This window comes from Lucilia cuprina, chromosome 4 (assembly GCF_022045245.1).
Source record: "Lucilia cuprina isolate Lc7/37 chromosome 4, ASM2204524v1, whole genome shotgun sequence".
In the NCBI taxonomy this organism is placed as follows: Eukaryota; Metazoa; Arthropoda; class Insecta; order Diptera; family Calliphoridae; genus Lucilia; species Lucilia cuprina.
In genome coordinates this window covers 14,322,994-14,339,405 of record NC_060952.1, presented here as the reverse complement: position 1 = coordinate 14,339,405, position 16,412 = coordinate 14,322,994, and the positions used below count along the sequence as shown (strand labels likewise).

Genomic DNA, 16,412 nt, shown 5'->3' with positions numbered 1-16,412 from the left:
AATTTAAATTAAAATCGAACGTATAAAAATAGTGGAGAAAACAAGTGTAAAAAACAACCTACAAAATAATAGTGTAAAAGGAATATAAACTTGAAAACAGTCGAAACAAAAAATATTCCAAACGCATTATGAAAAAAGAAATTTTAATTGAAGTCGTTGCAACTATAGTTGTTGGCCTGTTATTGATGCCAATATTAATTTTTGCACAAAAACCACGACGCGATGAAAATGTAAAGTTGACAATTTGATTATTTTACACTTTTCTAGAAAGTAACTGTAAAATGTATACGAAATATTGAAATATCTTAAAAATTAGTGTATGTGAAAACAAGTAGGAACGTATAGTCGTATATTTTAAAAATTATTTATTTTTCATAAAGAAATTTTTACGTTGAATTTTACCCTAATTCCAAAGTAATTTAAGTAAAATATAAAAATTTAAATATGGTATAAAAATAAAGACGTAAGCTCTTACCACGTTAGCTTACAAATAGAAAATTTGGTAAGTACTTGTTACGTAGTTTTGTTTCTTAAAAAATAATTAAACGCATTGGACTATTATTAGTTTAAAAACATCGTTTCTATTTAAGACAAAGTTAGAAGACAAAATATCAAGGCTACAAATAAGTAATTAAATAATATTATTTGTATGTCACTCTAGATGCCTTCTAAGGAATGCAGACGATATTGAAAACTAACTTGTTGAGAAAGTACTAGTCATATAAGCAGTAGAATTACGATAAAATATGTCATTAATAAGTTTTATGACTATCCATATTTTACACTAGTCGCCTTTTGTTTTTTATGTTTATTTATAAACTGCTTAAACATGAACATACATATGTCAGTCAAAAGAAATTTTAGAGAAAAAATGTGTCATGTCATTATAAAATTATAGTTTTTTGAAGATATCCCTACTTTTTGCAAGAAAAATATCCTGAGGCACGAACCGTGGAGAAAAACTGAAAAATTGTCAATATCTCAAGAAGTATTCGATGTCAAAAGAACCAAAATTTACCAGGATCAATTCATAAAAGTGTGAGGTCCATACAAAAATTTTGGTTCTGTTGACATCGAATACTTCTTGTAATATTGACAATTATTCCGTTTTTCGCCACGGTTTGTGCCTCAGGATATTTTTTTTTTTTCTCGGACGGTGCAATTTGTATTTCGGAATGCTATTTTGCCCACTTTTAATGACAAACAGTGTCTCTCAATGACGAATACTTACAGACGGACGGATATGGTTAGAATGTCAAAGAATTTAGTAATTATCTAGAATGTATATACTACTGTGGGACAATAAACAATTTTTGAAGTGTTACAAATAAATTTAGGGGCCACCCTAAATTTTGGATTTTAAATTGGACTGATTTTCCAGATGGACTTGTCTAAATAGATTTCACTAACACCAAAAAATAGACATACATTTGTATATATTTTTGTTTTGTCTCAGAATAATATTTCTTAATGATACGACAAACGTATATACATATCTATCATTAATGATGGAGGGAGGGTATAAAAGCGTTTAAACCCCTTTTGCCAAAAATGTTATCTTTTAGAAAAACAAATATAACTAAACATTTACAACATCATTTGACAATTCTAAGAGCCCTCACCCTATTCGAAAAAAAACTTTGAACTTTTTTTTGCGTTCATTTGTTAAACATAGACTTTAGGGTGTTATTTTCGTTTTTTCACTTTGTTCAATTGATACTCGTACTTAAATAAAATGAAGCCAGTGGCCAATATTGATTTCAATCTTAATTAACTTTTATACATTTGCAAGTATTTTTATTTTTGGGTTTCTTTTTTGTTCCTTTTTGATATGAAAACTTGATAGAAACAATATGATTTTGCGTTTTATTTTTTTCCTTTCAACAGAAGGAGGTGTATTTAATATGAACTGTCCACAATTTGAGGTTTCTGCTAAATAAAATGAATGAAAATGTTAAAGAAAGAAGCACATACATACAAGATTTTTCAATATTTCGTATCTGCATTTATTAGTTTCTCATTTGTTATTTTCATTAAGTATATGTGGTCTGTGTCTGTATTTTATAACTTTTTCAAAATTTGTTTCTATTTTAGTATCCACCCCCAGATTTTCTTAAGCAATTCATTATTATACATGATGTTTGTGTGGAAAAAACAGGAGTAACAGAAGGTAGGGAAATTTTTTTGTTTTTTTAACAAAATTTCAGTAAAATCTTTAATTAATTTCTTAAAATTAAACATTTTTTTTAATTTGTATTTTCTCTTTTACGAACTAATTTGTCTAATATAGCTGCTATTAAGGAATTTAGTGATGGTGAAATACATGAAGATCCTGCCTTGAAATGTTATATGAATTGTCTTTTCCATGAAGTTAATGTTGTCGACGACAATGGTGAAGTGCACTATGAAAAAATGAAACGTTTAATACCCGACGATTTAAATAAATTTATTCAACATATAATAGATGCCTGTGAATCACATGTACCCAAGGGCGCTACTCAATGTGAAAGAGCCTGGTCTTGGCATGTCTGTTTTAAAGAAACTGATCCGGTGGTGAGTAAATAATACATTTATACTTTAACTTAACTTTGAACTTATTCAAGTGAATGTGAACTTTAAATTTTGATTTTTTTTAATTTCTTTGCTATTTTTCCCTTTTAGCATTATTTCTTGGTTTGAATTTTGTTCGTAGCTAAAAGATTAATAAATATGATCCAGGCAATAGAAAATGATATGTTTTAATAGATGTAATAGTATTTTTTGGTTGTTAAATAAAGTAAAATATATGAAACTAAAAGTATTAATTTTATTTCTAGATAGCAGTACTGTTTAAAGTTGATTTCGAGTTCTTCTATTCATTCGTCTGCCTGTCTACTGAAATTGAATACATCGGCCCATATTTAGACGTAAATATAGGAAAACGTAATGAAAATATTGTTAAATATTTTAGCGAAAATATACTTGACATTTTCTCTACAAATTACTCTTCAACATTTGGTTGATACTAAATTTCTTTACTTAAATACATATTTTATTATTTGTGTAACAGTTGAAACCAAGACCGACAATCAAATACCATTTAGTCAACTTAAGCTATTTGGTCTTCCTGAATTGTAGAAAACTCAAGCATTTTATAGCACACCCACAACCACAATGTGGCGTATGGAATTAAAATGTTTCGGAAATGGCAGCAAGTAAAATATTTTGTAAACAACAACATTTCTTCTCTATTTTTTTAGAAACAGAATATTGTTGTTGCTTCTATAAACTTCATTAGTTGCCCAAAAGTCCGTTTTTTCTCTTTTTGTTTCATTTTTCATTTACAGCCTCTGCACTAATTTTGTTAGTAGGCTTCATTTGCAAACAAAAAAATATTTAACTAGAAGGAGATGAAGAAATAACAAGATAAAAAATAACAACATTAGAGACGTATTTAAATTAAATTTAATTATAAATTTTGTTTTAGTTGTTTTTGCTTTCCTACATTAAAATCTCTAAACAACAACAAACCGGAAAACTAACTTAACTAAAATTAAAAAAAATAAAAAAAAAGTTGTGAAAATGTTGTTGCGAATACGTAAATGAAATATAAGGCATGTGGTTACAAAAACTTTATACCACCACCCCGGCCTTCAACTCAACTTTTATATAGTTGCAATCAAAATAACAGTCTTGAATAGGAAAAATTTATTTATCTCCACAAATAGTAATTTGTCTATACAGTTACTGTTTCTACTTATTTTGCTGCTGCTGTACGAAATGCAAAAAAAAAACAAAAGTTTTAATAGGGGAAGTAAAGTGACATAAAAAAAACTAAATCCCCAACAAACTACATTCAAATTCTACTTGAAAATTAAGATGCAAGAGATAGTAACAACAAAAACAAACAAACAGCAGCATCTGTATTAAGAGAAACGAGTTTTTCAATTATTAAGTTTTTTATATAATGATCGCAAGATTTTCTTTATTTGTTCGATTTAGCATTTTTTTACAATTTTTTACTTATTTAAGAAACTACAAACATTTCAAATTAAAATCGATTTTTGATCAAAACTCATTTCATGGTTTTTGTTATAGAATGTTATTTTCAAAAATTTTAATTTTTCATATTAAAGCGATTTTCATTCAAAATTTTAATGATCGCAAATTTTCATAAGTATTGCAAAGCTTAACAATACTTTTATAACAATTTTAATTAAGTCATAATAGATTCTATTAAATTTGAAGAATTATCAACATTGATTTATTAAATAACAACCACTATGCAAAACACTCTATTTCACCTCCAACGCACAAAACTTTATGTGGTTATTTAAACTTAGAAAATTAGACCTAGATTGCGCTAGTTGTAAACTCTTACGAAGGACACTCATTCATTTATTCATACGCTATTCATTAAAAGAAAAAAACATTGAAATAAATATCATTCTGTTGTTTAGACTGTAAGCAATGAACGTTAATTTTATAAATTTTCTACAACTTTTACTTTACTTACACCCGATCATTTCCATAAAAAACGCAATTTTTTAACTACAAAAACACATTTTAGGAAATATTTCTTGAAGTTAGTTGCAAAATCCAATGTGGTCAGTTTCTGTCGTACTTTCAACTTAAGAACTTTAGTAGTACATATTTTATTTTGTGATAGATTTTATCACACATACTTTATATTTATATCGATAATACGTCAGTCGTACTTATTTATATATCACCTTAAAGTATGCCATACAATTTTTATTTAATGAAATAATCTTATCAGTGGCGTATACGCAATATTTTTTATATCATATCAATCATAGGCTAGAGTCTCCTTCTTAAATTGATTTTAAGGAGGAAATAAAAATGAACAAAAAAATAATACATAACTAAAATTAAATTTGTTATAAATTGTATGAGTCATATCATATATGAAATTGTACATGAAGGATTTTATTTGTATTTTCTTATTTTCATAAAACCAATTGCAATAAATGTACCTTGCCTATTATTCTGTTTCATATTATTTAGAAAAAAAAAATAATCATATATAAATAAAAATATTGGAAAACAAAAAATTAAATAAAAAACATTAACAAACATTGCTAATTATGAACTTATTTTTAAACTTTAATGAATAAAATTTGTTCATAATATAAAAGCTGAAATAAATAATAATAAAAAAATTAAACATATCATAATCTACAACTGTTTTATATTTAGCTTTTGCTGTTATTATGATAAAGAGATTTTAAAGATTAACATAATACTCAAAACTGCAACTTTTTTATACATATGAGCAATTCCATACCAACGTACGTGACATTTGTACTCTTACAGGTATAGGTGTTATAGATTTTTCAAAAAATTGTGTAATTAAATAATAATTGTATAATTTTGTTTCATTCAGAAAGTACTATGTTGTTATTCATGTAATTACCCATATCGACACAGAAAAAACGAATTTTAATTCGTACATAAAATTTATGTGTTTTATATATAATTATAGTAAAACATGTTTAACTTAAGATAAGTAGTTGTAAAAATTGTACATGTATATATTTTGAAAAAAGCTTTGTAATAGTTAGGAATTAAAAGTTTATATTTACTGCTAATGAAGGGCGATTAAAACACTAATCTTAAATTTTTAAGAGGATCTAAATTAAAATTCATATTTATTATAGCATTTTTAATATTTTATTAACTGCATTAATTTAAAATAATCATGTTATGGCTAAGGTTCTAAAAATCTGCTTTTGAATAATCAACTTCTTGTTGAAAATAGTCAGAAATTTTAAGACAACTTCAGCAATAAAATAGAAAAGCCAACAGTTTCAATATCATAAAAATTGTAAAAATCGACTTTTCGTAAATTAAAGAAAGTATAAGTTATTCTAAAGATTTTTTATAGAAAATTGTCTATAAATTCTAAATGAATGCAAAATCTATGATAATTTCTCTAATATTTTAAATACTTTTTACGATCCTTTCTTAATTTCCTCTGCACTAAAGAAAATCTGTAAATATATACATGGAACTAAAAATCTTACTTATTTTCTTCAATCACGTGACATTTTCAAAAGAAATAAATACTGTTACTGCTGTTGCTTTTGCTGCAAAACAACATTGTTGTTTGCAATGTGCAAACAGGAAAAACGATGTTTTCTTGTCATGTCATTTTAAATATTTTACTGTTATTGTCTGTAAAACGCTTAATATCCTTTAAAGCGTTCATAGATGTTTGTCCTTTTTTGTTTTTCTTGTTCAGAGAAATCAACACCAGAGGGCGCCTAATGATGTGCGTAACTATTGCTTTCGCTTTGCTGCAAGTCAAAATTGTTTATGGTTATTTTGTTGTATACACGTTATATGTGTGCGTGTTCGTGTATCTGTATTTAATTTTTTGTTTATATGACATCAGCTAACAGCTGGTAACAATAGTGTAAACAAGCAGTTTAAGGATATTTTCGTTTTGTTTTTTCTTTATATTGTTTGCCTTCATTTGGAGTGTGTACGAGAGTATGTATGTTTTAGCATTTTTTCAATGCCAAATGTTACTAAAAACCCTTCCCTATACATATATCGTATATAAAATGCATATATTGTAGAATGAAACACATACAAATAGTAGTACTATATACAATTATACATACTGGAGTGTGTATATATTTTTTCAACATATACACAGCAGTTATTTCCTGTTTGTTGAAAAAATCAAGGGTTTAAAATCTCTGTACAATAAAAATGCATATTTTATTTATTACTTAATTAAACAAAGTTCTTAACTGTGATTTCCTTCTCATTCTATTTTTAAATGAAAACAACAGCAAAAATGTATAACTACAAAAGAAATAAACTAAATAATAAATAAATAAATGTATCTGTATTAGACTGCTTCCTATTTACACATTATATAAAATAACAAATAAAATTATAAAAAACTATAACCCATAAAAAAACAAAAAAATCTTTGCTTAAAATTTATTTACTTATTAAATTTTAAGTTATTGTTTTGAGAGTCATTATAAAACAGTCTCTTTAATTAGCTTCAATTAATAGTTAGTATAGAATTCTTTCAAAAAGTGACATTATTTAATTGTTTTTTTTTTTTAAATTCATGAGATATTTATATTTAACCCTTTCGAAAACTAAATATGGTAGTAAATGTAAACAAATTGAATTAATTTAAAATTTAAGTTGCTAATTTTTTATTAAACAAATTTTTTACAATTATTATTTTTAGTATTTAATACATTCAACTTCCTTTAAGGGGTTAATCATTATAATTGAGTAATTGCTTTTATTGACTTTTTATATGTGATTTTAATTGAAATTCAGTAATGTACATTTGTACCCAGCTGAAATTAAAATCGACATGTTATCACTTAAAAACAGGTTTTAACTACTTGTAATTTTAAACGGGTAAGTATGTCATGAAAAGTAAGTACCTGGCACAATTGCCTACTTATAAGTATTTAAATATTGAGTTGTTTTTTTTTTAGTTACACATCAAATTGACAATGTGAAATACAAAACTGGATCCATTGTTCCTAAGTACTTAAAGGTATAGCAAAGGGTATGTAGTAGTCATTAACAAGTAATTTTTTTCGTAAGTATTATACATTACCAAGATTTATTGGATACCATGCTTAGGGAGTTAAGCATTTTTATTGTTATCACTATCAAACCACTTCTGTTTGAAACAGTAAAAATTAACGATCGCCTCTATGAATGAATGAATAAATGTATGTCCACTATCTTCTTGCCACTCTGTCGATAGACATTCATAGCTATTTGGGACTATTGAAGAGATTCTGAATTCTTCCGAAATCTACACTAATGCTCATAAATCTCGAAATAACCTCAATATTGTAATGAAATAAATATAATTAAATACCAATTGATTTAAGTATATTACATTTTTTTCGAGTTGCAAACTATAGTACGAACTCGTAAAACTCTTTTCCCCTACAGTGATATAGGAGTTCCAAATACTTGTATTGTCTTAGTTATAAGTTCTAAATAATTTCTTTTTGATTGATCCAACTCCAAAAATCGATTTGGCGCCAAGGTTAGAACTATTAGATAGGAGAACAGACACAAATTTCATTTGTATCGGACCAGAACTGCCAGACTTAGAGTGTAACCTTTAAGCTATTAAAACTGGAAAAAATTGTCCAAAAGAGTTCAAATAGCTATTTCTTCATTGTCTCCAAAAAAAAATTATTAAAATTTGTTGCCTAGCATACCAACCTAGCACCTTCTTGCAAATTTTATCAAAATCATAAGACATCGATTTTTACAGTTAAGTCAGTAGAAATGAAATGACCCATATGTACATTAGGGAATAACTAATAATATTAGGCATATTTTTTTAAATCATTTGGAATCAGAAATAACACAACATCCATAAACCAATTTATTTTGTTTGTGTTTTAATTATTGTTATTTCCACTAAAAATTCTACGTTTGTCACATCATGTCACGTACCATTAACTGTCTATAGCACATAACTATTCGACAATGCTATGTCAACTTGAGTATTTACAAAAAATGTCAATAGTTATATCCCTAATAAACATACATATCAAGTATATTTGTTTCAAATTATATGAAGCGGTAAAAAAATAATTAGATATTATAATGAAAATACATATAAATTTTCCAGAGATATTTTTATGTAATTAAACTGAAAGAGTATTTAATATAATATTTTTACAATGGGATATTAAAATATAATTGGGAAAGTTCTAGAAAGATACTTATGGTGGTCACACATGTCATTAAATGAAAATAAATTAAATTCATTGTATAAGTAAATTAAGTTTGAAATTTGTCACTTAATCGAAAAATATATGTCTCTCAAACCTAAACTAAAACTAATTTTTGGACCAAAAATTCTATAAACATTTTTCTAAAATTATTATTAGCTTAAAATTTGAGTCTTATTTCAAAAAATTTTATTATTTTAACTGAGTACAGGATTTTCAATCGCAAAAAATACATAAATACTCATCGATTGAGAGGAATTCCTACATAGGATCTTAATAAGACTGTTCCTCGATATATCCTACTGAACAATCTAGTAACTACACATGTTCTTTTTCATATCTATTATTTATTTAATTTTTATCATTTTAAACTCTTACATATTCAAGGTTGGACTTATTTTTCGAAATTTTTATCATTCTCTTTTTTAAATAATCATTGAATACAAAAACAATTTTGATGACATATTTATAAGCCTATTTAATTATCATTGAATTGGATATCAGAATGTTTCCAGATGAAAGATTTTTTCAACTTTGAATGTTTAAAATTAATGGTTTTCTTATGTTATGGAAGCAAGTAAAACGCGTTTCTTATGTTTTTTTATGATTTCATTCTTAATTTTGGCAACAACTTGACCATTGAAAATATTAAAAAAAATCAGTAGAATATGAAAAAAGGAAAAAAGAGGAAAAGCCATATAATGCAAGGACTTTGAAACATGACATATTTTGTTTTTTGCCGTCTTTTTTACTACTTTCAATGTAACGTTTTTTTTAAGACATTATTTTTATTAGTTTTCGTTACGACTTTATTGTGTATATATATGCAGTTTTTTTTGTTCCTTTTCAGATTAAAGAAAGGAATTTGTTTGCTTTAGCAAACTTTTATACTTCATTCTCAAAACTACAATTGCATTTTTTTTTCTATTTTATATTTATGCACAATTTCACATTAAGCTTTTACTGCTGCCGCTGCTCAAACAATAATAATCATCATCATCGTCGTTGTTATCATTATCATCCTTGAAGCAAACCTCTTTCATCCTTATAACAAGTCTAGTGCAAACCTCCAGCCATTAGCCAGTTTTCAATGACAAGTAATCTGAGTTTTGTGTGTGTGTGTGTAGACGTTTGTGTACAATACAAACAAATCAAATTGAAAGAAAACATTCAAGACCAAGAACATCATCTTATCGTTCTCATGGTACGTATCTATCTATTTCTATTCCCATAAACTCATGCAGCCAGGATGTAAGTAAAATGCGTCTATTTAACAAGAAATTTATGTTGGTTTTTTTTTTTGCTTATTTTTCATTTTTACCCTACACAAACCGGAAGGTGTTATGTGTATTTACATATGAGCTGAATGAAAATATTTTATTAGAATCATTTTAGAGTTTTTACGAGAAAATTCTCCTTAGAACGAATCATATTTATTAAGTTAATCAAAACAATAAGTAATTGGTATTCATACCTACTTAGGTAGTAGTAATTAAATGTAAGTTGTTTAGTCTATACATATTGTTGCTGGGTATACGTAAATATATTGGGCCTACGGTAATAAAATTAATATTATTAGCGTAGGTTAATTTATGAAAAGTAAAAAATCTTAATATACTTACAGTAGAGGTACTAAACCCTAAGAAAATGATAAGAATATTTAAATGTATTTGGAAGTTGGAATGTCTAACGTCTCGCAGCATAATGATAAAAACAAAACGAAGACCACGATGAGAGAAAAAATCTCTTTAGTAAATTTTCCAATTGAATTATGTCAAGTTTTCCATTTCAATAAAAATTTGCTTTCGTGCTAAATTTAATGGACATAATTGGGTTAAGTGCATCAGGTGAGGATGAGTAGAAACAAATAAGTATATATTTATTACTTATACTTCAAGCTGACTATATATAGAATCAAAGAAGAAACGAAACACATATTTTTATTTTACCATTAAGTGACGTTGATTATTGTACAGTTGTACTTTTCGATGTTTACATTTCTTTGAGTTTTCTCAAGAAATTTATAGACAAATAAATAAATAAATAATAATTGTAGATTTTCACCTTTAGGAGGCTGTTTTTGTTATTTTTTTCGAAATCGTAAAGTAAAGCATGAACATTTTTTAAGGCAATCATGATTTATTAAGTGCTATCAGATTGTTTTGTATTTTGTATGTTTTAAATTTTTCAAAAGGAAAGACTTGTGTTTAAAGTTTTTCAAAGTTCATTAACTTGTTCATTTTTGTGTTTACAAGCAAATAACTTCCATTGCGTACTCCTTCGTTTGATGTTTAGATGTGTATTTTCGTCTTTTTAACATGCCTTTTAGTGTTGACGCTTTTTAAATATTTATCAGACGTTATTTTATGAAAATTCAATAGAAATATTTTCAGCAGAAAGAACATTTATTATTGTCAACTATTTTACATTTTTTGATATTCAGTTTGCTTGAATTATTCTTTTAGCTTTATAATCTACTGGAAGGGTTACACTAGGCAATTTGAATATTAATATTAACATGTAGAGTATGTTCGTTTAAAAGTGAGTATAAAACATGGTAAAAAAATGAGTTTGAAATAAATATTTCAACAGGAAATTTTATTTAAATTTTATCTTAAGAATTATATTTACATTAAACTTTACATAAATATCGACATCAATTTGTAATAGGAATATATAAGAACTGCATGGAGCGGATCGTATGTTTAGGTCAATTGATAAAAGCCGGTTCCAATATTATTTTTCACAAATAGTAGATCGTGGACATGAAGAATAACTTTGTTAAATATATGGCTATAACAAAACAAATCTGAGAATGTAGATTGTAAGAAATATTAGAGGGTCCAATAGAGGAGAACATATTTTGCGACATCCACAATGTTATTGTGGTAATAAAAGATCCCTGTTTAATAGATATACGTGTAGCACTGTAAAAAGCCACAACCGAATACTACTCCAGTGGATACTAAGCCTCCGGAAAATTATAAGTTCTTGCTACAAAGAGAAGTTATCTTGAGCAAGTTAATCTGATGGCCGAATCAAAAATATGGGCGAAAGAATTCCGTTTAAAATCATTGAACTGAGTAGGACCACAACGAAATCAGTGAATGTAAATTGTGAAAAACATATGCAGCTTCTATATCTACACGAAGAAATTGAAATCTGAATGATGATTCTATTTATAAATTGCTATATAGATAATGTTCTTCCCATAATATACTTTTTGGAACCTCAATTTAAACTAACCATTTCCGTGAACATGTTTTAATTCACAAGAAAAAATTAAATTGTTTTGATTTAATTTAAAATTGATTTTGTTTAGCTCTTCAAAACAAGAATCGTATTTTGGTAAATGTTCTTGTTATTGAAACATTAAGGAAAACATTAATTACATAAAAATTTCAATTCCACTTTAAAAACTTAAAGTGGTTTCATTCCTAAAGAATTTTTCGTTTTCTTTTTCTGAAACAGAAATACGAAAATAATTCTAATTTCGATCGGAATGCAATTATGTGACACCAACAGAAGGGACAATAAAAATCATATCGCCCTTATTTAGCTACAAATTCATTTGATAACATTTCATTTAATTTAGTACTTCATTTGCTCATATTAAGGAAATAGAAAATAAAACTCTTTAAAAAATTTTCTAACATTATTTTAAATTATTATTTTCTTTTCTTAAATGCTTACATTATTTTTCATGATTATGACTAAAAGAAGTAACAAACAATCCTTTCATTTCCCCTAAAAGCGCAGAAAGTACAAACAATAAATAATGAGATTTTTTGTTATTACGCTTTTTAGTTAAATATAATTTTAATTTTATTAATTTTGTATACGTGCCTAGATTTACATGATATTTTAACAAGCATTTGCAGTGACTGGTCCGTAACTGATGTAAACTAAACAAAAACCACAAATTCTAATTAGGAACGTACACAAGAAAAATAAATTTATACCAATCATCCAGCCAGCCAACCAACCAAAGAATCTACCACCTTGCCAGAACAGTCTAAAGCCGACAACAACAAAAATAACTGCCAACAATGGTGGTACTAGAAAGAAATATTTAAAACAGTTTCATTCAATGAAACCTTTTGAAAAATTGGTGACAAAAGGCTTTTAATTTATTGAAATAAAGATTTTAAGTATATTTTAAGACTGATAACAAAAAGAACTTGTGATAAGTACTACCTATACCAAAATTATTCCAAGTGTAATTAATGGCCAGACAGGTGAATAGAAGAATGAGGAATCAAAACGAAAAAATTTAAATAAATTTAACATAAAACAAAAACGACAACAACACGAAGTATTTAGGTAAAAGTGCTATATTTATAATTTTAGACATAAAATTAGCTGGAAATAATTTTGTATTAATAATGTAATTTGAATAACTGATTTTTTTTAACTATATATATGTATATGTATAAGTAAAGAATATTTGGATTATTTATTACAAAAAATCATTATTTTACATTTTTTTGTTATAATTACTTTTATTGTAAAATGTAAATTTTAAATAAAAATCTCAGGAAAAATTGTATTAGTTCTACAACTACACCATTTTAAGTTTAAATTGAGAAAATACAAAACTAAAATTTAGAAAATTCAAATTAAAGTTCGGAAAATTAAATTATTATTGAAGAAAACCCCATTTGAAATTGAGAAATCCAAATAAATATTGAGAAATAAAAAAATTAAATTAAGAAATGCAAATTCATATCGAGAAAAAACAAATTGAAATTCATAATCCCAACATTCTATTAAGAAATCATAAATTGAAATTGAGAAATTAATAAAAGATAATGAGAAATTTAAAATTTTTATCAAAATATGTTTCTTATAAAATGTTTAAAAAGGATAACGATTTGAAATATTAAAAATTTCAATACAAAATTAGGTTTTCTTAATATCATTTCGTATTTTGTCAATTTCAATACCTCAATATTATTTCGACTTCTCAATATCAATTGGTTTTTTCTCAATATTAAGTTGAAAATTCAAATTTCAATTTGTTTTTTCTTCACATTAATTTTGATTCCGAAATTTTATTTGGTATGTTTCAATATTATATTGGATTTCTGAAATTCATTTTGGTGTTTCATAATATAAGTTAAACTTGAAATGGTGTAATTCTAAAACACATGATTTTAGACTGAACTCGTTCTAGTTTGGCGTTGGTTCTGAGAAAGCGTTATAGAGTCAACACTGGTTCATTGGAACACTTCTGGAACTAGCTCATTAATCAATGATTTTTATTAAAATTTGTCAACCTTGGAACTAATAGAGAAAGTATAAACAAATATTTTAGCGTTTTGTTTGAAATTATTAAGATAAGGAGCAATTTTGAGAAACTGTTGGGGAATTTTTACTATTGTGCCAATGTTATTTACAAAACTTACATACATATACATACATATCTTACGTAAAATTTAATATAATTCTTCCGCACCTCTAATCTTTTAAAATATTTTTGTAAAGATATACAATACAAGCAAGCTAACTTTCCCTTCTCCCGGTACCATTCAATTAGTGAGCCCTTTAATATCTACTAGTTCAGTGGAATGCAAAAATATAAATTTGAACGCGTTTTCTATTTCCATTGATTCTAAAAAGTTGTTTCGGAACTAGTATGCGTTCCATTGAACTAGTGTAGTAGCAATTTATAACTAGTTTCAAAGAATTAGTTCCTTGAAAACTATTTAGAAGTATTTAAGAACCACAACAATATTCTAAATAACGGGTTCCAAAAGTAATGGCGACACTACCAGTTCCATGGCTGTTGTTTAATAATCTGAAGTGGTTCCGTTTTTACTCGTTCTAGAACTAGTATTTTTTGGAACAAATTCTAAATTTTATTTTGGGATGCGAAATATATATTTGCCCTCTCATTAAAAAAATATAAAAAATATTAAATATATTCAAAATATATTTAAAAATACTTTGCCCCTTCAACCCCTAGAAAACATCTTGTGGACCATAATTACTTTACAAAAAAATTTAAAATTATTTTGCTCATAATCAGCTTAAAATTGTGGAATTTTTAAGACACATTTTGAAAAAATTGGAGGTAATTTGTTTTTCACAAATTATACTAAGGTCAGGATTTGAAATCGCTGGTAGGAAATTGAGGACAATTCGAAAAAAAAATATTTTTCTCATGTTCAGCACATAAATACACATCGATTGAAAGGTATTCCTCGGGACAATCTAACGTAAATATATACATCAAGTCCGCAGAAATACGCCTAAGCATTGCACAACACGCCAGGTGCTCTCCATAACCATCGAGACCACCACCTTCAGTCTACAAGACTAAAACACTAACCGCTAACATTCCAGAGACCACAAGTTTCTTAATAAAAACGAAAAAAAAGTATTTTTATATTTTGCGTTATATTAAGCATAGATTATTTTAAGTGTATTTATTATTAAAAATAAAAAAAGTTTTTCGCCATTTACAACAAAAAAATCTTTCTACTTAAATTCAAGCATTGTAACTCGAATGTAAGTTTTCACATGACTGCTTTAATTGTTGACAAACTTTAGTGATTTTGTATTAAGTGTTGTTCGTATTTAACGGTGGTAAACTCTCATCTACTTAACACTTACACACAAACAAATCTACACACATTCACACCCTAACAAAACTAATTCACATAGATGTCCTTTCTGAAATATGAAAGGACGACTGTAAGAAATTTTGATGTGTATTGTTGTATATAATTTTTTTTTAATTCCACCTTCTGTAAATGTATTGAAACATTCTATATACATACATATGTAATAAGTATTTAGAAGATTTCTTCCACATCTTTGATAAGAACACACTTTTTTCCTATTTTGCTGCTGTTTTATTTTTACTTTTTTATGTTTACTTGCAGCAGAGGACACCAAGAGCATTAACTTTAAGTACAATACAGTAAATGAGTCTCTAGTGTTCAAAAGATCTCAAAAAATATATAAAAAACAAAAAAAATTAATTGAAGTGTATGAGTGAATTGCTTCTTACAATTTACACGTTTTACCATTCCTTTCATTGAGTTGTAATTATACGAGGGTAGATTGAAGATTTTTTGCGTAACAATTAAAAAAGTTTAAAATAGGAAAACAACAAAGGAATTTTACAGTAATATAGATGAATGAATTGCTTTTGCCGGAAAACAGAGGGAAAAAAATCTTTAGAAAAGTACCGAACTTTATACTATTCATTGTTAAAAGTGAACTTACCACGCTTGTTAACATTCAGACAAAAGATGTGTACAAAATTATAAAATAGTATTGACAACCACCGTTGTCATTTTGACAAAGGTATTGTTGACATTTTGATTACGCTTTGTGTCATATTGACATCGCATCGTTGTCATTTCGACAACACAAGGGTGTCACATTGAAAAAATCGTTGTCGCTCAGAAAAATACCCTTTATATAAATAAATATTACAAAATAAATTTAAAATGTTCGTTGATAGTAGCCACTAATCGTAGATCAGAGTTTATGATTTGAAAATGTCATGTATTATTTATTATTTTTTTGTTAATTTATTAACGTCGTGTATTTTTGTTGTTAATTTGTTATTAACAACGCATATCATTGGAAAATTAGAAACACTTTAGTGTAAATTTGTTACCAAGCGTGTATATTTTTTAAACTTTTTTT

General features: G+C 26.4%; 1 protein-coding gene across 1 annotated transcript; it reads left to right on the top strand.

The window, feature by feature from the left end:
* On the top strand, positions 1-2,797 carry LOC111681606 (pheromone-binding protein-related protein 6-like). The gene is made up of 4 exons (XM_023443469.2): positions 1-230; positions 2,095-2,170; positions 2,291-2,553; positions 2,662-2,797. The coding sequence occupies exons 1-4, from the start codon at positions 129-131 to the stop codon at positions 2,677-2,679; spliced, it is 459 nt and encodes a 152-aa protein (XP_023299237.2). The 5' UTR covers positions 1-128; the 3' UTR covers positions 2,680-2,797.
* The last annotated feature ends 13,615 nt before the right edge of the window (positions 2,798-16,412 follow it).